General features: G+C 40.9%; 1 protein-coding gene across 1 annotated transcript in view; it reads right to left on the reverse strand.

Moving 5' to 3' along the window:
• Positions 1-5,604: 5,604 nt before the first annotated feature.
• Positions 5,605-25,617, reverse strand: part of PRDM4 (PR/SET domain 4) — a 28,032-nt gene continuing 8,019 nt past the window's right edge. Inside the window, exons 4-11 of the mRNA XM_008055439.2 lie at positions 23,334-24,128; positions 17,837-17,986; positions 16,731-16,849; positions 15,348-15,433; positions 14,327-14,454; positions 13,084-13,398; positions 11,278-11,446; positions 5,605-5,923 (exon numbers count right to left, since the gene is read on the reverse strand). Coding sequence (XP_008053630.1) covers positions 5,611-5,923; positions 11,278-11,446; positions 13,084-13,398; positions 14,327-14,454; positions 15,348-15,433; positions 16,731-16,849; positions 17,837-17,986; positions 23,334-24,128 — 2,075 coding nt within the window. The 3' untranslated portion in view covers positions 5,605-5,610. The remainder of the gene's footprint in view (positions 5,924-11,277; positions 11,447-13,083; positions 13,399-14,326; positions 14,455-15,347; positions 15,434-16,730; positions 16,850-17,836; positions 17,987-23,333; positions 24,129-25,617) is intronic.

Genomic DNA, 25,617 nt, shown 5'->3' on the forward strand with positions numbered 1-25,617 from the left:
GGCTTGCTCACTTTTCTTTACCAGCCTTCTCAGACTTCTCAAGAGTGATTTTTCACTCCTGCTTCTAGGGGCTTTTGTTTGCTTGTTTTTTGAGTCGGGGTTTCATGCAGTGGCATGATCATGACAATCACAGCTCATGGCAGCCTTGACTTGCTGGGCTCAGGTAATCCTTCCGCTTCAGCATCCTGAGTAGCTGTAACTAAAAGTGTGTGCCACCACGCCCAGCTAATTTTTTATTTTTATTTTTTGGTAGAGACAAGGTTTCTCCATGTTGCCCAGGCTAGTCTTGAACTCCTGGGCTCGAGCAATCTGCCTGCCTCTGCCTCCCAAGGTGCTGGGATTACAGGTATGAACCACCGCACCCGGCCTGCTCCTAAATTTTAAGAATACTTTGTACCTGTGTTATAATACTGTCCATAGTCTGGCTTGCATTTGCTATGTTTGTGTCTATATGCTGCATGGTTCCCAATGTAAGGTTCCCAGGGACTACTTCAGAATTACCCAGGAAGCCCAGGGGGCTCCTTGGTAGAGCTGGGACACACCTGGACACAATTTTTCCTTAGGTAATTCAGATGTAAGGCCAAGTCTTGGAGCTACTACAAGTGAGTATCCATGGACAGGCAGAGTCCTAGCCATTTTTCTGTTCCCCCTACAATGCCTTAAATGGTGCTGGTACCTCATACATGGTTTTTGGAAAGAAAGCTGTCCTTGTGTGAGGACTACACAGGCTTGAGTGCCTGATGATCCCCCAAGTATGCATATGCACTAAAAACTAAGGAGCAAAAAAAGTCCAGGGGCAATACCGTCCCTTTAAGTAGTGGCGAAATCTGCTGGTGGCAACATAGACCACTACAAATTGTTACTGCCTTTTCTATTGCTCCTGATAATCTGTAAAACTGAGGTTAAATTGCAATCACTATTCTGGAAGCTGCTCCTCTATAAGGAATCATTATAAAGAGGGTATACTGGGTCAGGCAGCGTTTAGCTTACTAGGGTTGCCACAACAAATTATTACAGTCTGGAGCCCTAAACAAGATAAAGGTATTATTTCTCAGTTCTGGAGGCTAGAAGTCTAAGACCAAGTGTCATCAGGATTGTTTTAAGGGCTGTGAGTAAAGGATCTACCTTGGGCCTCTGCCCTTGAGCTTCACGATGGCCATCTTCCCTCTGTATGAGGCCATGTCCAAAAGTTCTCTTTTTATGAGGACACCAGTCATATTGGACTAGGGCCCAACTTAAGGGCCTCACTTTAACTTCATTACTTCTATAAAGACCAAACAAATTCTGCGGTACAGGAGGTTAGGACTTCAGCATATGACTTTGTTGGTGGTAAGGGGTGGGAGAAGGATACAATCCTACATGGGGTGGTTTGATACATATATTGGTTTTCAGTCACAGCTCCTGGTTCAGAGCGCCCATAGCCCTTGTTATAGTCTTATTATGATGAGTGTGTTAGGCCACAGGAGCAGGCCTGAGAAGCAATCTCTCTGACTTCCAGTCCTCTTTTCACCTCCCCAAGACAGGAATCTGGTCTTCCTTTGCCTTTCTGAGTGTGGGTCTTGACTCTCCCCAGAGAGAGTCTGAACCTGTTCCCTGGGGGAAGAAATGTTTCTGCCTTGAAACTTCCACGAAAACCCAAGAGAACTGGGTTCAAGGAGCTTCCAGACAGTTGAACAGGTAGAGGGGCTCCTGGAGGGTGCCACTCAGGGAGGGCATGGAAGCTCCGTGACCCTTTCCCCAAACCTCGCCCTTCGTGTCTCTTCATCTGGGTCTTCTGCAATCCTTTATAATAAACTGGTAGTTTCTGAGTTGTGAGCCACTTCCACAAAGTAATCGAACTCAAAGGGGGTTGTGGGAATCCCAACTCAAAGCTGTTCAGATGTTCTGGAGGCCCAGATTTGTGACTGGTGTCGGGGCAGGGGAAGCAGTCTTGTAGGACTGAGATCTCACCCTATGGGATCTGACACTACCTCCAGGTAGAGTTGAAACTGAATGGAAAGATACCCAGCTGATATCTGCTGCTCAGTGATGGGGAGAAACTCCCACATTTGGTCCCAGACTTCAGTGTTGATGATTATTATGGTGTGAGAACAGAGGGAAAAACCCTGTTTGGGTTTCCCTAAGCATCCTGTAATAGACAGTAATCACTTGTGCGCATAAAGATATGATGTCATTCTTCAGCATCTGCCTCCAGAATGCAGTTGAGTGATCGGATAATTCAGTGCACATACTCGATGAGGGCCTGACAGCTTCTGCATACATGCTTCTCAGGACACAGTACAGGAGTGTACACTAGAAAGTACATATACATGTCATCAGTCTGAAGAGCCTGAGAGAGACTCCAACTCGTCATCTCTTTGTCACTGATGTGGTTGAGGACTTCAGCACCACATGTGAAAGGATTATGAGCAACTCACCTTGTAAGAAAGGGAACACCAAACATCACTGACCTACAAAACTACTAACTAGTTTCTAAGATTTGGCCTCGAAAACTTAAACTTGTATTACTAAAATCTAGGGCTTCTTGGATTATCTATAGGCCAGTGTATTTTTTAAAACATAGCAATCTATGCTAATATGATAAATCTAGACTGATAAGAAACTGAAGAATACTAGCTACTGCTGTTGACTGTATTTCAAGCACCGTGGTAGCCACTGATACATATCAACTAACCTGACATCCAAACAACATATGAAATGGGAACTTTTCTTAATACCTATTAATAAGTCAAGAGGCACAGAGAGGTTACATAAATTGGCCAAGGTTAAAAACCAGCATCATACAGCAAAGTCCAGATTAGAAAACATTCAGTGGGGCTCCAGAGCTCACTCAACAACTTGCCTCTCAACATGACCATCTACCCAATAGCAGCAGCAGGTGAGGCATCTGCAACAAGCAGAGAAGGCTTAGAGTACAATCCTGTTTAAAGGGCAGTTTCTAAGCTGGGCGTGGTGGCTCACACCTGTAATCCCAGCACTTTGCGAGGTGGAGACGAGAGGATTGCCTGAGCCCATGGATTAGAGAGCAGCCTGGGCAACATGGCGAGACCTCGTCTCTACAATAAATCAAAAAATTAGCTGGGTGTGGTAGTGCACTTGGAAGGCTGAGGCAGAAGGATCGCCTGAGCCCAGCAGTTCAAGGCTATAGTGGCTGTGAGTGTGCCACTGCACTCCGTCTGGGCAGCAGCGTGAGACTCCGACGCAAAAAAAAAAAGTAAATAAAATAAAGTACTCTTTTAAAAAAAAACCAAATAAATAAAAATAAAGGGCAGTAACTGATGTACTAATGTATTCATCTTGTGAGAATGACTTAGAATGTGCCATTGAAAACTAAAAGGTAGAGATAGCTATAAATAATAAGCAATAAAAGTTACATTCTCACTCAGTTTTCTAGGCTTCCTCTGCTGTTTTTGTGTTTGTGAAAACAGGCTTAACTATTCTGAGCATCATCTCAGCGTTGGGAAATGAAGGAATTTAACCTCATACCTGATACCGAGATAATGGAAGAAAAGGAGCTGGTAGTTTCCAGCACCAGAGGTTTCCCAGGGACAGGGGAAGCCTGCCGCGAGGATGCCTTTGGCAAAAGGCTGAGTTTGAAGCTGCCCCAGGCACCAGAGCACCCCAACTACCCACAATGCCCCAACTCCATCCTCAGCTATAGATCTGCCACAGTTCTCCAAGAAGGCAGCAAAGGCACTACACCTCAGGGAGGAAGAGGGCAGAAGAGAGGTGGAAACTCAGGAAGCCTAGTTTGTGTAATCATCATTACACAGAAACCACCAGAGTATGCTCTCAAAGCCACAATACTTAAGAAATTCTTTCTTCCTTTCTAACCTCAGAAAAACTCAAATTATACTTAATTTTCCACAGAAGACTCATTCATCTCCTTCCTCCACAAAATGAGACTATAAGAATCTTATATTTTAAAAAAGTTTTTACTTTAATCCTTCCTAGAGGAATACAGATTTGAATGAAATACATTCATTCTATAAATACATTAGCAGCAAAACCTTCCCACCAGAGTCCTCTACTCCAGCCCAGAGGTTGTGCCTTTGAGCAGGAGAGCATGTTCCATCAACCCTGTCAACTTAAGAATGGATCTGCTTCTTGCTAAAAGCTGGATGTGCATGTGAGACACAAAGACCGGGTGGACAGATGAATTAGCCAAGGTGGAACCCTGAAACGGGCCCAGGTGGTAACCACTAAGCCTTCTTTACCTTCCAAACCCTTGTACATCTTCTGTGCTTCTTAGGTGAGGTTCTTCAGCACAGAGAAAACTGAAAAGGTCTGACCTTTCAAATGCATTAATGCATTTGGAGTCAGTTGTTTTGAGTTGGCAATATTTTAATGGTTTCTTAATACTTTTTATAGGGTAGACCAAGCGTAAACGCTCATTCTCTTCCTTCTCCTCCATGGACTGAGGTGTCACTTTGTTAGGTGAGTCCACATGGACTTGGCATCAGGAGACAACCCAGTAGGCATTATCTGGGTTCTCTATATCTCCAGGGCCCCTTTGTCTGAATGGCTGAGAGCTTTACTGGAGGCAGGGAGACAACGTATCTAAACCTAAAAAGATCTCTATGTGACAATAATCAGGTGACCTGTTCTAGCTTCCATCAAAGCTAGTTTTTAGACAGAGGCCAGGCATCTCTCATTCTTTCCTTCTCTCTATCACTGCCTACTGACTGCCTGCTCCTTTTTTGTCCTCTAGGGACCTGCTGAAAATGTGGGACACAAGATCTACCCTAAACTCCCAAGTAGCCAGGAGAAGTTAAGGCAGGTGTTGCTTTAAATCTGTTAGCTGCAAAGTAACACACTTATGCTACTTTGTTCCAGTCCATTCTGGGAGGAGTAAAAGTCACAAGTCTCCTTAAAACATAATCAACACCTGGGACAGCTATGGGGCTGAGACCAAGTTTAAAGTGTTACCAAGTCATAGGGCCAGCAGGAAAATGAAATAATGGAAGAACATGAAATTGATTTGTGTGGGCAGAAGGCAACTTTAACTCAAGCATAAATTCATCTCCTAGGTCAGGCTCCGTGGCTCAGCCTGTAATCCCAGCACTTTGGGAGGCCAAGGCAAGTGGACTGCCTGAGCCCAGGGGTTGAGACCAGCCCAGGCAACTTGGCAAGACCTTGTCTCTACAATAAATAAAAAAAACAATTAGCTGGGCGTGGTAGCGCGCACCTGTAGTTTCGGCTACTTGGAAGGCGGAGGCGGAAGCATCACTGGAGACCAGCAGGTTGATGCTGGGGTGGTCGTGAGCGTGCCACTGCACTCCAGCCTGGGCGACAGAGTGAGACTCCAACTCAAAAAAAAAAAAAAAAAATCATCTCCAAAATTATCACGTAAATAAAGAACAGACCTCAAAAGATGATACTTTCCTCTCCATCTTTCACTTAAAAACAGGACACATGCTCTCTTTTCCCAATCTTCTTTAAAGTGTTTTCATTAGGATACTCTTCTGTAAGTGCTTTATCCATTCCCATTCAGTCTGTTTTGACTACTGGCTGAAAAGAAATCAGGAACCACTTTATATAAAAACCATTGTAGTGGATAACTGGCTATGTGTTTTTCCCTTTACATTTTCCATCCAAAATAGCTTGCTTTTATTTATGTGCAGAGAGAGACTCATCCACCGAATATACAGCACTGTTAATCCTACAGTCTTCTGTCCCCACAGAGTCTGCTAGATCTTCTTCCTCTGAGTCATCCTCTTCTTCCTCCTCTTGTGCTGATGAACTGGAGGTGGGCCCTTTGCAGGTTTTTAGGTGGCGTGTGAGATGATATTTGGTCAGATAAGCCTTTGTACATTTTTCACAGACATAATCTCGTTTTCCTTCATGAGAATTGAGATGCTTCTTTAAGTGATTAGTTCTCAAGAACAGCTTATCACACTTGGGACACTTGATCTGGCGTTCTCTAACAGGAACACAAGGAAAAACATTTGATTTGGGGTTACAAATGACAACTGAGGCACACACTCATGCTGCGTCACAACCTTGGACCTTGAGAAGTTCTACGCTTCTAGAATCAGGCTTTTATTTTTTTTTAATAGGAGACATATCATATAGAAGAGTCATGAAACATTTGTATAGTTTAAACAACATAGGCTGATTTTTGCCTGTTTTAGAATGCTATGTAAATAGGACCATACTATAGATATTTCTTTTGTCTTGCTTTTTTCACTCGGTATATTTGTAAAATTTATTCAGGTTGCGGTTAAGTACCAGTAGTTCTCTTATATTGTTGTATACTATTAACAAACATACCACAATTTATCTGTGGTACTGATTTGTCTATTGCTAATGGATATTTGGGTCATTTGGGCCAGTTTTTTTATTAACACAAGCAAGACTGCTATGAACCTTTTTTTTCCCCCCAAGAGACCTGGGTCTCACTATGTTTCCCAGGCTGGAGTGCAATGACTATTCATAGGCATGGAGTGCAATGACTATTCACTACGTACTACAGCCTTGAATTCCTGGACTCAAGTTACATCTCCCACCTCTGCCTCCCGCGTTGCTGGGACTATAGCTGTGAGCCACCTACCCAGCTTTTGAACATTTCTATGCTTGTACTTACACATATGTATGAGTTTCTCTAGGTATCTACTTGAGAGCAATACAGTCAGGTCAAAAGATATGCACATCTTCAACTTTACAAGATGATGCCAAACTGTTTTCCAATGCAGACATTTCAATATACACACCCATGACTGAGTTTCTGCTGTCCCATATTCTCACCAACAACTGAAAGACTCGAATTTGAAAATATTTGCCAAATTGTCAGTGGATAAAAAGTTTTAATTTGTATTTCCCTGAACACTACTTTTTTCTGTCCTTTTTTAGGCTAGTAGTTCTCAACAACAAGGGGTGACTGGTTCCATAGAGGTATTTAGCAATGTCTGAAGGCATTTGATTGTCATACCTGGGGAGGGGCAGTGCAGCTTATATCTAGTAGGAAAAGGCCAGGGATGCCACTAAACATTCTACAATGCAGAGGGCAGCCTTCACAACAAAAAACTAACATCAATATATAATATCAATAGTGCCGAGGTTTGAGTAATCCTGGCCTAGACACAGTAAAGTTGAAAAGATGTTAAAGTCATAGAGACCAGGAATTTTTTTTCGAGCAGCTGAATCCTATGTCTTAATGAAAGCCTAAATATGAAAGAGATAAAAGGGGTTAAAATACTTGAAGGAGTGGCAGGGTGCAGAGAGGAGTTCTGAAGCCTGGCCTACTGAGCATTTCTACAATCCTCTCCTAGAGCAAGAGATGACACTGAAGAATTCTATGGAGCCTTAGAATTCCCTGGAACAGTTTTAAAACCACCAATCTAATACAAACTTTTTTTTTCTGAGCTGGGGGTCTCACTCTCAGCCAGGATAGAGTGCAACAACGTGACCATGGCTCAAGCAATCCTCCTGCCTGAGCCTCCTGAGTAGCTGGGACTACAGGTACACACCATCATGCCCGGCTAATTTTTTGACTTGTAGAGAGGAGATCTTGCGATGTTGGACTTCTGGGCTCAAGCAATCCCCCAACCTTGGCCTCCCAAAGTGCTGGGATTACAGGCATGAGCCATCACACCTGGCCTAATACAACCTTTTAATTCTGCAGATAAGAAACATCATATGCATGAAAATTAAGTAATTTGCCTAAGGCCACAACAAAACGAATCTAGAAGTCTCATCTTCCAGTTCACTGGTTTTTACATGTCCCTTCAATACATATTTACTGTATATCTAACATATGCCAGTCACTATTCTAGATGCTGGGGCTATAGGACATATAAACTAAGTCCCTTCCTTCATAGAGCTTACATTCTAGTAGAGAGGTTACACCATAAACAAATAAAGAGTACATGATATGATCTCAGATAGCAATAAGGACTATGAAAAAAATGAAGCCAGGTAAGAGGGACAGGGTCCTGTTTTAGATAAGATAGTCAAGAAAGGCCCTTCCGAGGAGATAACATTTGAGTAAAAACCTGAAAGAAGAGTGGGAGGAAGACATGCAAGCATCTAGGGGAGAAGTTTCTAGACAGAGGCAGTATAGTGCAAAGGCCCTGAGACTGAAATGTGTTTAGTATGCTCAGGTAGTAGCAAGCGGAGAGCCAGCAAGGTAAAGGCAGAATATGAGGAGAAAAGTAATAAAAGATGAAGTGGGGGAGGTAGCCAAGAACCATGACCACATCATGAAGAGATTTCTCGACTACAGGAAAGCCCTTTAACACAAATATGACAAAAGCCTTAAGAGAGGCTTATGAATGGAGACAGGCACAAGCTGATTTACACCTGAAACAAAACACTGTGACACTATGGATGGAATGTGGTGTTTGTGTGCGTGTGCACAATGTTGGGGAACAGATGAGGAAAGATAAGAGCAGTAGCAGAGAGGAGGTCACCTGGGAGACTACTGAAGCAGCCCATACAAGAGAAGCTGGTGATGTAGAACACGGTGGTGTAGAAACGGATGGAATGAAGGAAGGGAAGAGTGAGTTGAGGATTACTCCAAGGTGTCTGTCTTGAGTCACTGGGGTGAATAGTGGTACCATTTAATGGGCTGGTGATCACTGGACCTCATCTTGACAAAGAGTCCAGACGCACATTTGTTAAGCAGATGCAAAATGAAAAAATAAGGGTTGGTATCAGCTTGATTCAAGCAAAATCTTCCCTCAAAACTACAGCTGTGTGATAAGAAATTACCAGGTTTGTAGGGTAATATTAGAGCTGTTTTTGGACACGTTAGCTTTGTCCACGTTAGTGGACATCCAAAGCATTAGAGTTGCTGAGTTACGGTGAGACATATGAGGCTGGAGACATAAATCATAAAGCTGGCATGTAAAGCCATGAGACGAGAAGACCTAGGAAGTCAGCATCACTACTTGTGCTCTGGAGTTCCTCTTTCTTGGAAGAAGGGCAAAGCCAGTTTGTTATAACCATCTCACTCTCGGGGAAACACTGTGGGAGAGGAACTTCTACATTTGGCATTAGTGCTGCAGTTGTTTTCTTTTTAAGCAGGCTGGGTGTGGTGGCTCAGCCTTTTATCCTAGCAATTTGGGAGGTCAAGGTGAGAGGATAGCCTGAGCCAGGGGGTTGGAGACCAGCTGGGCATCTTGATGAGACCTCGTCCCTACAATAAATCAAAAAATAGGCCGGGTGTGGTAGTGCCTATAGTTCCAGCTACTTGGAAGGCTAAGGTGAAAGGACTGCCTAAGCCCAGCAGGTCAAGGCTGCGGTAGCCATGAGCGTGCCACGGCACTCCAGCCTGGGTGACAGAGTAAGACTCCAACTCAAAAAAAAAAAAAAAGATAAATAACATGAATGCCACTATACCAATGATCTCCATAGGAAGCCTAAAATATTTTGAGTGAATAGTGTTTTTTATATGACTGACTTACACCAGTTTTAAGTTTTAAAAGTCTAAAAAAACCTTCTTTCTATCCCAGGAGAGTTTGGCAAAGAGGCTTACTATATTTCCTCATCCTGACAAAGAGTTCAAAAGCACATTTGTTAAGCAGATGTAAAATGAAAAAATAAGGGTTGTATCAGCTTGATTCAAGCAAAACCTTCCCTCAAAACTACAGCTGTGTGATAAGAAATAATATATCCATTTGCCAGAGATATTATGGAAATCAGTCTTTCACTTGGACAAGCTCAGTCGTTCTTAACCCTGGTTGGACTAAGAGTCACTTGGGGAGCTTTTTAAAATACCAAGGTCAGGGCTCTACCAGTGACCAATTAAATTAGAATTCCCAGGGGTAGGACCCTGAAACAAAATTCATATTCCCTAGGCAATTATATCGGGCAGTGTTACGGAAACCACGTTTAAAACAAAGTTTTCATTCGTTTTATTATTAGTGTGAAATTTTGGAAAATTAGACACATGAATTATTAAATATTATATAGAATTGTATAGTATTAGAAATGCTAGTGAACGAGGTCTGTAGGATCATCTAGTCAGACAGCCTGCCTAGTCAGCTTGGGTCACCGTAACAAAATACCACAGATGGGGAGAGAAATGGAGAGAGAAGGTCGCATTGTGATTAGGAAGCAGACGAAAAGAGCTGATATCAAAGCAAAGTGTTTTTCCAAATTTTACAATAAGAATATAAAGTTTTCAGTGAATATGCATTTCTAAAGAATACCTCTATAATATAAGCTAAAAAGTGTTCTCCTTCTTTTAACACTTGGTAAAAGCTGAGGACCACAAAATCTATTTCTTTTCTCTACCACCACTGTGACTAATGCAGGTTGGATATTTAATTACACTTTGATTCATGTAATACATTCCTGATTGGTTTTCTAATATTTGATCTTCTCTGTCAATCACCTTTGTCTAGCTGCCAGAGTAATGACAGTCCTTTCCTTAAAATCCTTCAGTGCTTACACAACAACATAATCAACACTACTGAACCGGACACTGAAAAATGGTTAATATGGTACAATTTTAAAAATTACAATTAATACACATACACAGAGAACAACATAACATTTCCTGAAGGGGGGTGGTAGATCTGTCAGTGGTCCCCCATTATTTCTAAAATGAAATTTAATTTTCTTACTAGGACAAAAGGCTCTTCATGGTGTGGCTGTTGCCTCTCCCCATCTCTCTCTTATATGCATACTGCTCTAGCTATACAAAACCACCCACATTCAAGAGTCCTTTCTGCATCTGTGTTTCTGCTTACGCCATTACCCTAAAATACATCCTCATTCCTTACTTTTTGTCTCCCTGAATAATTCTGATTTATCCTCTTTAAGACTTGCTCAAACTACCAGGGAGTTTTCCCAGATCCTCCTAGGCTGAGTTAGGTACAGTCTTTCAGCATCCAGTGTTTACTCTAACAATTGCAACACAGTATGATAAATGTTTACCTGTCTGCTTCTCTTACTGGACTTTGAGCTCTTTAAAGACAGTATCTCTCATCTCTCTATTTCTACCATCTAGCACAATGCTGGGCAACAAGGAGGCACTTAAAAACGTTTGTTAAATTAATAGATGAGATTATATGTTAAAAGGATGAATAAGAATAAAACAGAGAGTATACTGTGGAAAACAAGAAAAAAAGCAAGCATGCAAAATCTTCTGGGATAAAACCAAAAACTTAGTGCTCCAACCTTGGTTTAGTTATGTGGAACACAGGAGGAATCTCCCAGGATACTCAGACAGGAGACAGATGATGAGTCAGTACTTCCAAGCCCTCAGGCTGGCAGGTTTGGCTATAGTCACATAATGGCTCACCACCTGAGGGCTACAGGGTGACTTACTGTGTGTGGATGAGCACATGCTGCTTGAGGTCCTGCCTCCGCATAAATAACTTGTCACAGTAATCACACTTGAGATTCTTCTCACCGGTGTGGATAACCATGTGGGACTCCAGATGAGCCTTTTGGGTAAATGACTTGTCACACAACGTACACCTGTAGTTCTTCTGACCTGCAAATTGGCCCAAATTATCACAATGTGAATAAAACTACTGGTGACATTCTCAAGACACACTGGTACATGTTTGGGTCTTGCAGCAGAGGCAGAAATAAAGCAGAGCTGACCGGTGAATGGAATTTTACTTTCTAGGACTGTCTATTTAGAACCACTGAGTTTACATTCTGCAACTAAAGCTTGTAAAGCTAATAATTCTGACCTCCTTTAGAACCTCTGACCTAAAAATATGTTTATAGCTAATACTCAATAAAAGATGTGAAAAAACATCACTCATAATCCTAATGCCCTACCTCACACAATTATTAAACAAAAAAAAACCTCATGAATTCTAGAACTTGACTACAGGCAAATGTTTTTACAAGCTACACTTAAAGGTCTTCTCTCTGGCCAGGCTCGGTGGCTCAGCCTGTAATCCCACACTTTGGGAGGCCGAGGTGAGTAAATTGCCTGAGCCCGCGGGTTCAAGATCCACCTGGGCAACTTGGTGAGACCTCATCTCTACAATAAATAAAAAAATCAGCCGGGCGTGGTAGCGCACGCCTGTAGTTCCAGCTACTTGGAAGGCTGAGGTGGAAGGATCGCCGGAGCCCAGCAGGTCGAGGCTGCGGTGGCTGGGAGCAGCCACTGCACTCCAGTCTGGGTGACTCAGTGAGACTCCAACTCAAAAAAAAAAATAGTCTTCTCTCTTCTTCTTTTTTTTTTATTTTCAAATAAATAGAGACGGGGTCTTGCTATACAGCCTAGACTGATCTTGAACTCCTCAAGCAACTCTCCTGCCTGCCTTGGTCTCCCAAAGTGTTAAGATTACAGGCATGATGAGCCATCTTGCCTGGCCTCTATCTTCTTCTTTTTTTTTTTTTGAGTTGGAGTCTCACTCTGTCACCCAGACTGGAGTGCAGTGGCCACTCCCGGCCACCACAGCCTCGACCTGCTGGGCTCTGGCGATCCTTCCGTCTCAGCCTTCCAAGTAGCCGCAATTACAGGCATGCACTACCACACCCGGCTGATTTTTTGATTTATTGTAGAGATGAGGTCTCGCTGCCCAGGCGGGTCTCGAACCCGTGGGCTCAGACAATCTACTCACCTCAGCCTCCCAAAGACGCGGGATTACAGGCTGAGCCACCAAGCCTGGCTCCTCTATCTTCTTTAAACATATAACCTCGTAAATCAGGGATGAAATAAAATCCGTACAAGAATGTAAAAACAAGACCCCTCTAAGACAGAAATTGGTTCTGGCTGGCGACCAGGCATCTAATGGGAAGCTCAGGCTGCTTTTACAGAATTCATTTTGTTTAAGTCCAAACACATTAATTAACTTCCAGATTATTAACTGCATTTTTCCAGGCACCTTCAAACTTTGGTGAATGATTAACTTCCTGATTATTAACTGCATTTTTCCAGACACCTTCAAACTATGGTGGAAGCCCCTGGAAAGCAGAGCATCTTAATAACTGAAATGACACCCTACAAAGAATTCATTGCCCTACCTGGTTTACCAATGAGGTCCTGCCGACAGCCATCTGGATTCTTTCTCTGACATCACATCGCAAATCTACCCACAATAACATCCCTCTGCAAAGCCTTTACTAACTGCTGCAAAAATTCCATTGTGATGGTCCAATACAACTTACCAGTATGTATCTTGAGGTGGGTCCGCAGGTTGCTGGGGTCACTAAAAGCCTTGCTACAGAAATCACACTTGTGGGGCTTCATACCCATGTGACCCATAAAGTGAACATGAAGTTTGGAAGGAGAGATAAAAGCTTGGGGGCACATCGAGCACTTCCACTTTCTTTCTTTGTTGTGGCTTGGCCCATGGCTGCTGCTGTGACCTTGGCTTGGAAGATGATTATGGATGTGGCTGGTCAAATGGGCTTTGAACTCTGTATAAGAACTGCACTCCTTGCCACAGTTACAGAGGTGCACATCTGGGTGTTCAGGAACACCTTAAAAAAAAATTACTCAATGTCTTCTGATACTTAAAACTTGTTCTTGATATTAACTGTTGCTTGAAATTCTTCCTTCCACCAAAATTTCTAACTTGCTTACTTCCTGCAAAACTAAAATGTCTTACTGAATGCTCTATCCCCAGCATTTAAAATAGTGTACCAGGCACACAGAAAGCACTTGGTAAGTACTGGATTATAAAGCCTCTTTTCTAGGCAAAATATTTAAATTTTATAGCACAACAAACTCTTACACAATATTTGTCATCATGAAAATGCAAAGAGAAAGCCTATGCAGGTTTTATCAAAACAAGGAACTTTGGGCTGGGCTTAGTGGCTCAGCGTGTAATCTCAGCACTTTGGGAGCCCGAGGGGAGTGGACTGCTTGAGCCCACAGGCTCAGAGACCAGCCCAGGCAACTTGGCGAGACCTCATCTTTACAATAAACAAAAAATTAGCCTGTAGTTAGTAGTGTACACCTGTAGTTCCGGCTACTTGGAAGGGTAAGGCAGAGGATTGTTGGAGCCCAGCAAGTCAACGCTGGGGTGGCCATGAGTGTGCCACTGCCCTCCAGCCTGGGCGACAGAGTGAGACTCCAACTCAAAAACAAACAAACAAACAAACAAAAAACAGGAATTTTGTTGTTTATGAAGTTAAATCTCAATGGTGCTAGCTCTTAGGAACTTCAAAGCCGCAAACCAAAGTCCTACCATAAAAGATCTTTTCATATGAATACTGCTTGGGCAAAAACATTTAGCTTATGAAGAAGCTCAAAGACTTTAACATCTCAAATATAGGAGTCAGAGTTTCTTTTATACATGTAAAAGTATGTGATTTGCTTCAGCTAACAAACAAATCATTACCAGACCTTATTTCTGATCCTTGGTGTTTTTACATGCTAGAGTGAGTGAGTCTTCCATTAACTTACCAATCTGTTGAGCATAATCCCGACTATAATAAAAAAGTAGTTCATTTTCAGGAGGGATATCTTGAGAGGTGCAGAAAAATATTTTTCCATCATGAGGATAAGCCACCAAATTCTGCTCTTCCCGGTTCCTAAATTATCACATTTAATACATCAACCATATTAATTTAGAGATGTAAATTAAGTGCCATCATTCCCCCCTCCCCCTGGCAAAATCCTATATGAAAGCTTGGAAGAAGTATTTTCTCTGAAACTTTAAAAAATTCCCTGTCCTACCTATTAGGAGGGACTTGTAGAGAAACAGAATTCTTACTTCAATGGAAGGAAAAAGAGTAAATAAAATGATGTATTTAAAAAAAAAAAAAAAAAGCAGTATGGGCTGGGGACAGGCGCTTACACCTATGATCTCACCACTTGGGGAGTCCAAGGCAGGAAGACTGCTTGACCTCGGGAGCTCAAGACCAGCCTAGGCACCATAGCAAGACCCTGTCTCTACAAAAAAATTAAAAATTAGCCAGGTGTGGTGGTGTGCACCTGTAGTCCCAGCGACTCGAGAGGCTGAGGCAGGAGGACCACTTGAGCTCAGGAGGTCAAGGATGCAGTGAGTCATGATCATGCCACTGCACTTCAGCCTGAGCAACAGAGTGAGACCCTGACTATGACAGAGACACAGAACTAGAGGAATAAGAATTAACTTCAATAACAGTCTGAAGGGTTGATTAACAGCCAATATAAAGAAAAGGCACCCATTTGCAAATTCAGTGGTGACTATACTGTTCCTTATTGCACTGGTGAGCTGAATAAGCTGTTATAAAAAAGGACAGTATCATATGTTTGGATTTATAATCATCATTAGTCAACCACTACCAGAATGAAGAGTTGAAAAGCCTTAAGCTTTAAGTATGTCCAGGTACTGGTATGATTTGGATTCTCAGACCCTTCCCTATTTTATGCAAAGCTTCCTACTAAAAAACATATTTCTGTCATCATGGTAACTATTTCTGTCATCCAAGACTACTCTTACCTGGCTTTGCGCACAAACATCATCCAATTACATTCATTTTCGTCAGCTGTAATGATACAGAATTCGAGGACACCATTGTGGTATATCTGCCAACAGAAAACCAAACATACATGTCCTATGAACTGACAAGTGATAAAGTACTACTCTAAACTTAGGCCAGCAATGATCTCATTTGCTCATTTGTAGTAGGTCCCAGCTTTTCTGGTTAGTGTGAAACTATATGACTGCCTTCTCCAACATGCTTGTCATTTCACCAGTTCTCTTATTTCCAGCAATACAGTAAAGACTATCAGAGACCTACAGTTGGTGCTTGGAAAAGGGAATGGCTTCATTCTTGATTATCAGCCTTTTTTCTAGAAAACACTAAAAACCAGTCTTTTGTCTAGAAAACACCAAAAACCAGTCTACTTGTCTACCTGTTCTCATTACCTACCACACAGTAGGAAGTGAATGACTGAATGCCCACTGGGACAGAGGACCATCCCTTCTCATTACTTTTCCAGTTGGACCCAGCATTCTTGTGTTCTATTTTAGATACCAAAATTAAAGTACCCAGTGATAGTAATACCTTACCTCTCCAATTATCACAAGACCCATTTTCCCCTCATTTCAATTTTGCAGGCATCATTTCCAATTCATTGACTGAAAGATTCTACATAAACACATTACAGGAATAGCTGTTTATGTCAAAACATTACATTTCTGGCCCCTCACATTGGAAAAATAATCTTAGTTCCTTCCTTTTTTTGGTCAGAGATGGGGGTCTCACTCTATCACCCAGGCTGGAATACAATGCTCAAGGAACCCTCCTGCCTCAGTTTCCCAAGTAGCTAGGATTACAGGGTGCATGCCATAATGCCTGGCTAGTTTTGTCTTTCTATAGTGATGGGGTCTTGCTATGTTGTCCAGGCTGGCCTTGAACTCCTGGGCTCAAGTGATCCTCCTCTTGGCCTTCCAAAGTGCAGGGGTTTCAACTATGAGCCACCATGCCTGACCTCAGCTTGTAATTCTAGAATTGTTTTCCAAGGCAAATATTTGAGAAATGTTTTAGTTGACTACAAAATAAGACTGTCATCATATAAACAAAGTCTATGGCTCAGTTGCCTCAAGTGACTAAAACACATAAAATTGTTAAAAACCATTGGATTATCTCACAAAATGGACACTAAAACGGTTTGTCCTCTATTTTCAATAGCTAGTGCTTTGTTATATATTACAACTTGGCTGGCAAGAATAATAGAAAGGATATAATATTAAATAAATGATGGACAGGTGAATGGTACTGTATCAATCCTGGCTGATTTTGACTTTATTATCGCTTTTAACCTACCACCTCATAATAAAAACAGCCAAAAGTCACAGAAAAGTTTCATCAGCACTGACCTTCCAGATATGGTTAACTGCCTTGTCTGTCCATTCTGCTACTTCCATAGAGTGACTCTGCTGGCCAATTAGAGGCCCAAAGCAAGTCCGCACGGGAATAGTTTCTCCAGTCCATACACCTATCAATGGAAGGACAAGAACTATGCAATCAATGATTTAAAGGACTATAGGATACAGATGAGAGAGGTGCTTAACCTATGCAAAGAATCTTATTTTCAGTGAACCTAAGAACTCATATGCTAGCACTCCTAAGAGTTTACTAAGCATGTGGGTACTAGCCTGTAAACATATAAAATGTAATAAACAGATGGAATGGGGCTCAAAAAAATGCTGAGTAATAAACAATATCAGAAATTCCTGAATCTGGTTTTATGTACAAGGAACCTGACCATGTCTCTCCAAATATATTATTTCAGAGTTAATACATTAAAAAGAACAGAAAACACTATTCTACTGTAAAAATATAAAGCAATTACTATAAATCAAATTTCTAAAATATTTCATGCTTAAAGCACTGCTCTGTATTATCTAGGCTGTTTGGTACTTTTGAATGACTCATGCCCAAGCTGCAGCTAAAGGAATAATGAACCTGACTTCATATTTTCAAAAAAATGGCATAGTAACTCAGAGCCATGCCAAATTCAACATTCTAACAGTGTACATTCCTTATTCCTTTGTCTTAAGAAGTATTAGAAAATTTACAAACATTTGATCTAAATATCCTTTGTGCCATGAAGTTATCAGTGGTAAATTTCCCATGTTCCCATAAAAGAAACTAAGTTTCAAGAAACGTGGTGTTAGGATAATGTTAGTGGACGGGACAGCTGAGACTAAAAGTCAGTCTTTAAAGACTCAGGCCAGGGTTCCTTACTCAATTCAATCCTTATTCTAAGGAAGGAGAGGTTTCCCAATAAAGTTTTCAACTTGATTTATTGCTATTATCAGTGGTTAAGACAAATATTCTCTAAAAGCATAAATCTTAAGCCATAAATTGACTTTTGGCTCAACCCAATAGTCATTAAATATGCACACCCACTTTTACCACTCTACCCTACCCTACAAAAGAAGAAGAGATTTGATGGGGTTTTATGTTTCAAGGTTGTTACCAATTTCTGCTCCCACAATTGACTGCCGGAGAACAAGCTGCTTTGGGAGAGAAAGCCTTGCTCTGCTCTCTATTGGAGTGTCAGGAACAAAAGTCACTGGTCCATGATCTGGGCAGTCTGAGGGATAGGCTCGGTCACAGAGAGTGCACCCTGCAGAAGGCGAATTTGAGCAACACAAAGGGGTTTAGTTCAAGCAGGCTAAATTACTACTTAATTTTTTTGTTTAAATCTAATTACTAAAATGCATCTGGCAAGAAGCAAGGTTCTAGTAGAAATATTCTATCAAAGAATCCCTACCTTACACTAAAACATATACCCACTCTTAAACCACTCTTCAGACTCCAATAAGATCTGTTTTTTTCGTTTGATCCAACAGGATAAAATCCAATGCTGAAGAGAAACACTGATCAATAAGTAACACTATATTATTTCAACAATAAGGCACATTATCCCTCACATTAAGATGATAAGTAACATATTTAGACAAGATGTCTTAAAGTCCAAAAGGTTCTAATTCTGAATTGTAAAAGCAGACTGCCTTGCAATGCTATTAGTCATGCAAAGTTAAAGCATAGACACTATTAAGGGACAACGGGGTCAGAGCTAGCTTTATCATTGTAAGCTTTTGCTTCACTACAAACAAACCGGGTCAACCAAGTTTTGATGACTCATGCTTAAGACAAAAAAATTTGCAACCTGTACTTTTAAAGGGCAGGAAGGACAAGCCTGGACAACACAGTGAGACCCTCATCTCTCCAAAAAATAAAAAATTAGCTGGGTGTAGTGATGCGTGGCTGTAATCCCAGCTAAATGGGAGGCTGAGGCAGGAGGATCACTTGAGCCTAGGAGTTTGAGTCTGCAGTGAGGGGGCAGGTAGAATCATATTTTGCAGGCATTATTTGCTTAAAAATTCTTCATTTCTTATTGTCACATTCTCTATTTTTACAACTTCACTTTTACAAGATTATGAGTGTCCATCTCCATAAATCTTTTGTTCTGTTCTTTATACTTTTCTTTCTCTCTGCTAAGGAAAAGTATTTATGATACCATCAGTCAATGATTGAGTTCAAATTTTCCAAATTCTTCCACAAAATAGTTGGAATATATAAACCTTCAAACCATAACCATCTAGCTGTCTTATTTTCTTAAGAAGTGCACTAAAAATTTCTATTTAAGTAGCATAAAATATTGATAATTTTTCATATTTTTGCAAAACAGTAATAATATATTACTTATTCAACTACTTGATTAAAAATTTGAATTATCAGATTAGAGATCCTCTACATATAATGAGAACTGACTCTCCAGCGCTCTTAAGGGAATCACTTCCAAACAAAGGAAATTCAGATTTCATACTGCAAGAAATGCTTAGAAGTTTCTCCAAAGAAGATTATAAATGGCTTATAAGTACAGAAAAGATATTTAATACCACTAGTCATTAGAAAAATGCAAACCAAAACTAAATGAAATCGAGTGTGGTGGTACACACTACCCAGGAGGCTGAGACAGGTGTTCAAGTCCAGCATGGGAAACACTGAGTTGAGTGTGGAGCTTAGAAATAACCGTTTTGTCTGGAAATACTTAGAGATCACCAACATTGAAATGCTAATCGGGCTATGGAATTGTGATGAAATAGTAAAGAGTGTGGAATGAATAGCGGGCTAGGGATATTAAGATACAGCAGCAGAGGAAGAGCTTCCAAATAGACTGAACCATGTCTCTCAACACAAACAACAAAACAAAACCACGAGATGTCATTCCATACCACTAGGATGACTTTAATTTTAAAATTTTTTTAGATTAAAAAATATAGTTTATTTAAAAGTAAATTAGAGAGAGAAAGAGAAGGGAGAGAGAAGATTCACCTCTCCACGGTGGGGGAGGGGGCCAAAGCCAGGAAGCATGGCGACAGCCATAGCTCAAAGAGCACATGGCCATACCAGAGTCTAGCAAGGCTATGGCCCAGAAATAAATTAAGTATTGGCAAATATGTGGAAAAACTGGAACCCTCATACACTGTTGCTAGGATTATAAAATGGCACAGTCACTTGGGAAGACAGTCTGGCAGTCCTTCAAAAAGTTAAACATAGCATAATTCTCCTCCTAAGTATATATCCAAAAATACACAGTCATATAAAAATGTGCCCATGAGGGTTCACAGCAGCATTATTCATGACAGCCAAAAAGTGGAAACAATTCTGAAGTCCATCAACTGATAAATGGATTTAAAAAGTGGTATATCTGTATTAGATTATTCAGCTACTAAAGTACTGATACATACTATAACATGATGACCCATAATAATATTATGCTAAGGGAAAAAAGTGAGACACAGAGACACATAAGGGCACATACCGTATGATTCCATTTATATGAACAATCCAGAATAGGCAAATCAACAGAGACAGAAGGCAGATTCGTGGCTGCCTACGAATGGAAGGGGGGTAGAAGAGAATGGAGAGTGACTGCTAAGGAGTATGAGGTTTCTTTATAGGGTGATTAAAATGAATTGGAATTAGTGGCAATGGTTGTACAATCCTGTGAATATACTAAAACCCACTAAACTGTACACTTCAAAATCTATATAACTGTACACTTCAAAATATATATAAATCATATTTCATTTAAAAACACTTAGAAGAGGTTTTGCTCGCCTACTTAGGAAAAACTCTGCGCTTATTTAGGCTTTCTTGCTTGTCCACTTAGCAAAGACTCTGGGCTTATTTAGGCCTCCTCTTGTCTTCTGATAAATTAATGTTGCTTATATTAATTACATTCTTGGATTAAAATATATATATATATTTTGAGTTGGAGTCTCACTCCATTACCCAGGCTGGAGTGCAGTGGCACACTCACAGCCACTCCAGTGTTGACCTGCTGGGCTCTGGCAATCCTTCTGCCTCAACCTTCCAAGTAGCCAGAACTACAGACGTACGCTACCACGCCCGGCTAATTTTAAAAAATTTATTGTAGATACGAGGTCTCGCCAAGTTGCCCAGGCTGGTCTTGAACCCGCGGGCTCAGGAAATTCACTCGCCTCGGCCTCCCAAAGTGCTGGGATTACAGGCTGAGCCACCAAGCCCAGTATGATTAAAATACTTAAAAATTCTACATTTGAGACTTTATAAGGCTAACATGGGTCTCTCCACTGCCAGGCTTTTCTGTAGCACCACACTGTCCTGTGGTTCTTCTATTTTGGCCTTCCTGTTCAGTCTATTTGGAAGCTCTTCCTGTGCGCTATATCTTGGTATCCCTAGCCCTTTCTTCATAACACACTCTTACTAGATGATTTCATTCCACTTCTACAGCCATGGTCAGCATGCTAATAATGATGATCCCCAAGTATTCCAGACAGAAAGACTCTTTCTGAGCTCCACACTCAACTTTTCATTAGACATCTCTATTGTGCATCTTATACACAATGAAATCAACATGTCTAAAACTGGACTCACCATCACTCCAAAGAAAACCCTAATCTCCCTCCACCTTTCATTATCCTATCTCCCTAGTTTCTGACCACTAGAAACCAGGGTTTTCTCCTTAATTCTTTCTTCCCCCAACTACATCCAATTAGCTCAACTGAGTTTTCTAGATATATTCTACAATTTTCCTCATCCTAATGATATCTACTCTAGGTTGGAAAATCATCACTATTCACTTAAATTATGGTAATCATCTTCCAGATCTACTTGTCTCTAACAAATTTATCCTCATGTTGTAGCAGAACCCCACCCCACCCTTCATTCCTTAAAGCCCAGTTGGTCTTAGAAGACAGTGTTTTGGCCCCTACTTCTCTCTTACCATGTGACTCCTCCTTCGCCCCCACTTTATGCTTCAGCAATTCTAAACCACTCATGATTATTTTTTTTTTTTAGACTGGAAAACACAGTTTATTTAAAAAATAGATTATAGAGTGGAAAAAAAGTAGATTCACCTCCCCAAGGCAAGGGAGGGAGCCAAAGCTTAGGGAAACAAAAGCATGGGCCACTCATGATTCTTTTAGTTCTAATCACTTGCAGGTGCCAAGTCCTATGTTCCTGCCAGGAGTTGCCTACATCATTCTTGCCTTTTAGGTTTATGCTAATATGTATTTTATTTTTCCTAAGTCTTCCCGGACCCTTCCATGGCCTAGTTAGATGTTTTCCTTAAAGCTACTTTAGTACCATGCACCTAACCCCATCCTGAGATAGCCTGTTTACTTGACTATACTTGCTGTCAGACTATAAGCTCATTATAGGTATGTATATGCACTGTCTCTTGATAGACCATTCTATTGCTAGCGTCTAGCAAAGTTGCTTGCATATAGCAAGCACTCAACATGTGTCCTGCATGAAAGAAGCATGTAATGACACCAAAAATCAACTGTTTTTATATTCCTTTTTGTTACTGCCCAACAAGAAAAAATGTTACATGTTTAACTACGGAAATTTATATACATTCTGAGAAAAGGAAAAAAAATGAATTTATATTCACATACATTTTTCTGTGGGTTATAAAAGTGATATAATAATCTTATTTTTAGACCTAGTTGGAAAAGGACAAGGCATTTTACAAAGAATAGCTTTACTGAAGTTTACTCTTATAACTTTCTATTTGTAAAACTGGGTTTTTTACTGTGCCGAGTTTATCTTTTATTTTACTTTTTTTTTTGAGTTGGAGTTTCACTCTGTCGCCCAGACTGGAGTGCAGTGGCACACTCCCGGCCACCGCAGCCTCAACCTGCTGGGCTCCGGCGATCCTTCCACCTCAGCCTTCCAAGTAGCCGGAACTACAGCCGCGCGCTACCACACCCGGCTGATTTTTTTATTTATTGTAGAAATGAGGTCTCACCAAGTTGCCCAGGCGGGTCTCGAACCCGTGGGTTCAGACAATCCACTCACCTCAGCCTCCCAAGGTGCGGGATTACAGGCTGAGCCACTGAACCTGGCTTATTTTACTTTTTTTTTTGAGTTAGAGTCTCACTCTGTCACCCAGGCTAGAGTGCAGTGGCACAGCACAATCATGGCTTACCACAGCCTCAACCTGCTGGGCTCAGGTGATCCTTCCATATTTTACTTTTTTTTTTTTAAGAGACAAGAGTCTTCCTATGTTGCCCAAGCAGGACTGCAGTGGCTATTCACAGGTATGACCACTGTGCACTCTAGCCCTGAACTCTTGGGCTCAAGCAATCCTCCTGTCTCAGCCTAAGTAGCTGAGACTACAGGTACACACCATCGCACCTAGTGTGTGCCCATAATCCTTAGCTTATCTGTAAAATACAAAAATGTTGTTACATTTCATTTCTTCAGGAAGATAATATAAGAAACAACTAAATGTTTTTATGTCACTTGGCTTACTTGAAGAAAAGGTACTACAATTAATATAAAGGACAAAGGCAAAGAAAAATTCCAAAGTCTAGTTTCTCTACTCCCTTAATCAATGCCAAACCATGTGACTTGTTAGGGATTATGGCCCATTTTATCAATATTTCCAAAAGAGAAAGACTAAGCACACTCACAAATTGTAAACAAGGTTGCCATGTTTTCCTTGTTGGAATTGGAGTCTTCCATTTGCAGTGAAGGTGGTACAAAAGAAAGGCTGTCTGAAGATACATCTACATGACCTGTTCCCATAGCAACCTCCTGGGTGATGGAGGAGACAGCCACAGGTTCTAGGCTGAGGCCAACTTCATGGAGGGAAACAGATTCTAGGGAGGCAAGACTGTGTGAGGTAGAAAGTGCCACGCTTACGGAGTTGGTGCTCATGGCCACAGTGTGGATGGAGTCACTGAGAGCACTGTCAGACATCCCGTTAACCCGACTTGCAATGTGGTCTGTCTCCATGACCACAGGAAGCTCCAGGCCGTTCCCATGAATGGGTATCACACCACCATGTCCTACAGTGTCTGCTGCCAAGTTGTTGCTCACAGAATCCACAGACAGAGATTCATGACTTCTGGAGCCGTTGGGGATTTGGGAATGCTCGCCTGCAACGCCATCCATTGTAAGCTCCTCTGCCATTCCATCTGTAGAGATTGGGCTGGTAACCCTAGAAACATTCTCCATAGTGATTGTTGTGTCCAAGGCCACCTCATGGCCATCACTGGGATGAAGACTTTGGGCACCATGTGCATTCACAGAGCGAGAGTCTAGTGAAACAATGCCTGTTTCTAACCCAACATTTCCATTGGACTGATAGGGATCTAGTGCTGAAGGGTTATTGGCAATAGATAATGCTGTATTTCCATCAACATTTATAGAGTTAGGGTGGATGTACTGAGGAGGTGGCCTGTCAGCTAAATAAGATAAAATGCCTGAGAAAAGAAAAAGATCAGATATCAGCAACTTTTTAGTACATTGTCAAATACAAAGAATTCTAAGTATTTGAAGCTATTTTCCTTGCAAAATAACAGATAAAACAATCTACTTCTTTAATCAATATGTATACTTTATATACAGCAACATACATATACCATAATTGAGGTTTTTCCTGTAAAATTAAGAAATTCTAAAAAGTTAACTATATTCCTTTGAAGCTGACTAGAAATGATTCATTTAAACTCTGCTTTAAGCTGGGCTCGGTGGCTCAACCTGCAATCCCGCGCCTTGGGAGGCTGAGGGAAATAGATAGCCTGAGCCCATGGGTTCGAGACCCACCTGGGCAACTTGGTGAGCCCTCATCTCTACAATAAATCAAAAAATTAGCTAGGTGTGGTAGCACACGCCTGTAGTTCCAGCTACTTGGAAGGCTGAGGTGAAAGGATCGCTGGAGCCCAGTAGGACGAGGCGGTGGTGGCCGGGGGCGGCCACTGCACTCCAGTCTGGGCGACAGAGTGAGACTCCAACTCAAAAAAAAAATAAAAATAAAAATAAAAATAAACTCTGCTTTAATTCAGTATATACATAGTTATAATTCCTAAGTCTTAAGTAGTCAAAGTTTACTTTACTAATTATTAAAAAGTGAAATGATTTAAAAGCTGACACTCAATATAAAATAAAACATAGCTAAATATATATATATATTTTAAAGTAGGATTTATTGAGAAGATAGAAAAGTTCCCACAGTGGGAGGAGACCCGAAGGGGCTGTCCAAAACACAGTTAAATATTATTAAGCTTTAACTTATGAAACTATCATAACACATTAAACGATTCAAAACAAGTGACAATTGTACCTGCTTTATTAAACTAAAAAAACCTTAACACTCATGTTTGGGAGAATGTGGTGAAATGGTACTTGCTGCACTCACCATGGAAATATAAATTACTAAAATTTCTTTCAAAGTACATACATTAAGAACCTCAAAAATGTTCATACTCTCTTGCGTAAGAAATTCCACTTATGATAATCTTCTCTAATGCATTTTGTAATTATACACAAAGACATTCATAAGAGCATTAGTTAAAACTGTAATAAAAAAAACTGGAAAAGCAAAGCTGTCCGACAATAAAGATTAATAAACCATCAAATATCTTCAGTAGAATGCAAAGGATTCATTAAAAAGGATAATTATAAAAGCCATGTATCAGCAAAGAAAAATAACTATGCAAAAACAGAGAAAATTATTAAGTGAAAAAAGTAAAGACAAGCAATTGTGTAGAAAGTATGGTCTTATGGTCTTAAGCAGGGTGCAGTGGCACACACCTATAGTCCCAGCTACTTGGGAAGCCCAAGTGGGAGGACTGTTTGAGCCCAAGAGTGCAAGTTCAGCCTGAACAACATAGCCAGACCTCGTCGCTTAAAAAAAAGAAAAAAGTACGGCCTCAATAATGAAAAACAGTAAAAACCTATACACCACAATAA

This window comes from Carlito syrichta, unplaced genomic scaffold, assembly GCF_000164805.1.
Source record: "Carlito syrichta isolate Samal-C Ts95f unplaced genomic scaffold, Tarsius_syrichta-2.0.1 Scaffold301854, whole genome shotgun sequence".
NCBI lineage: Eukaryota > Metazoa > Chordata > Mammalia > Primates > Tarsiidae > Carlito > Carlito syrichta.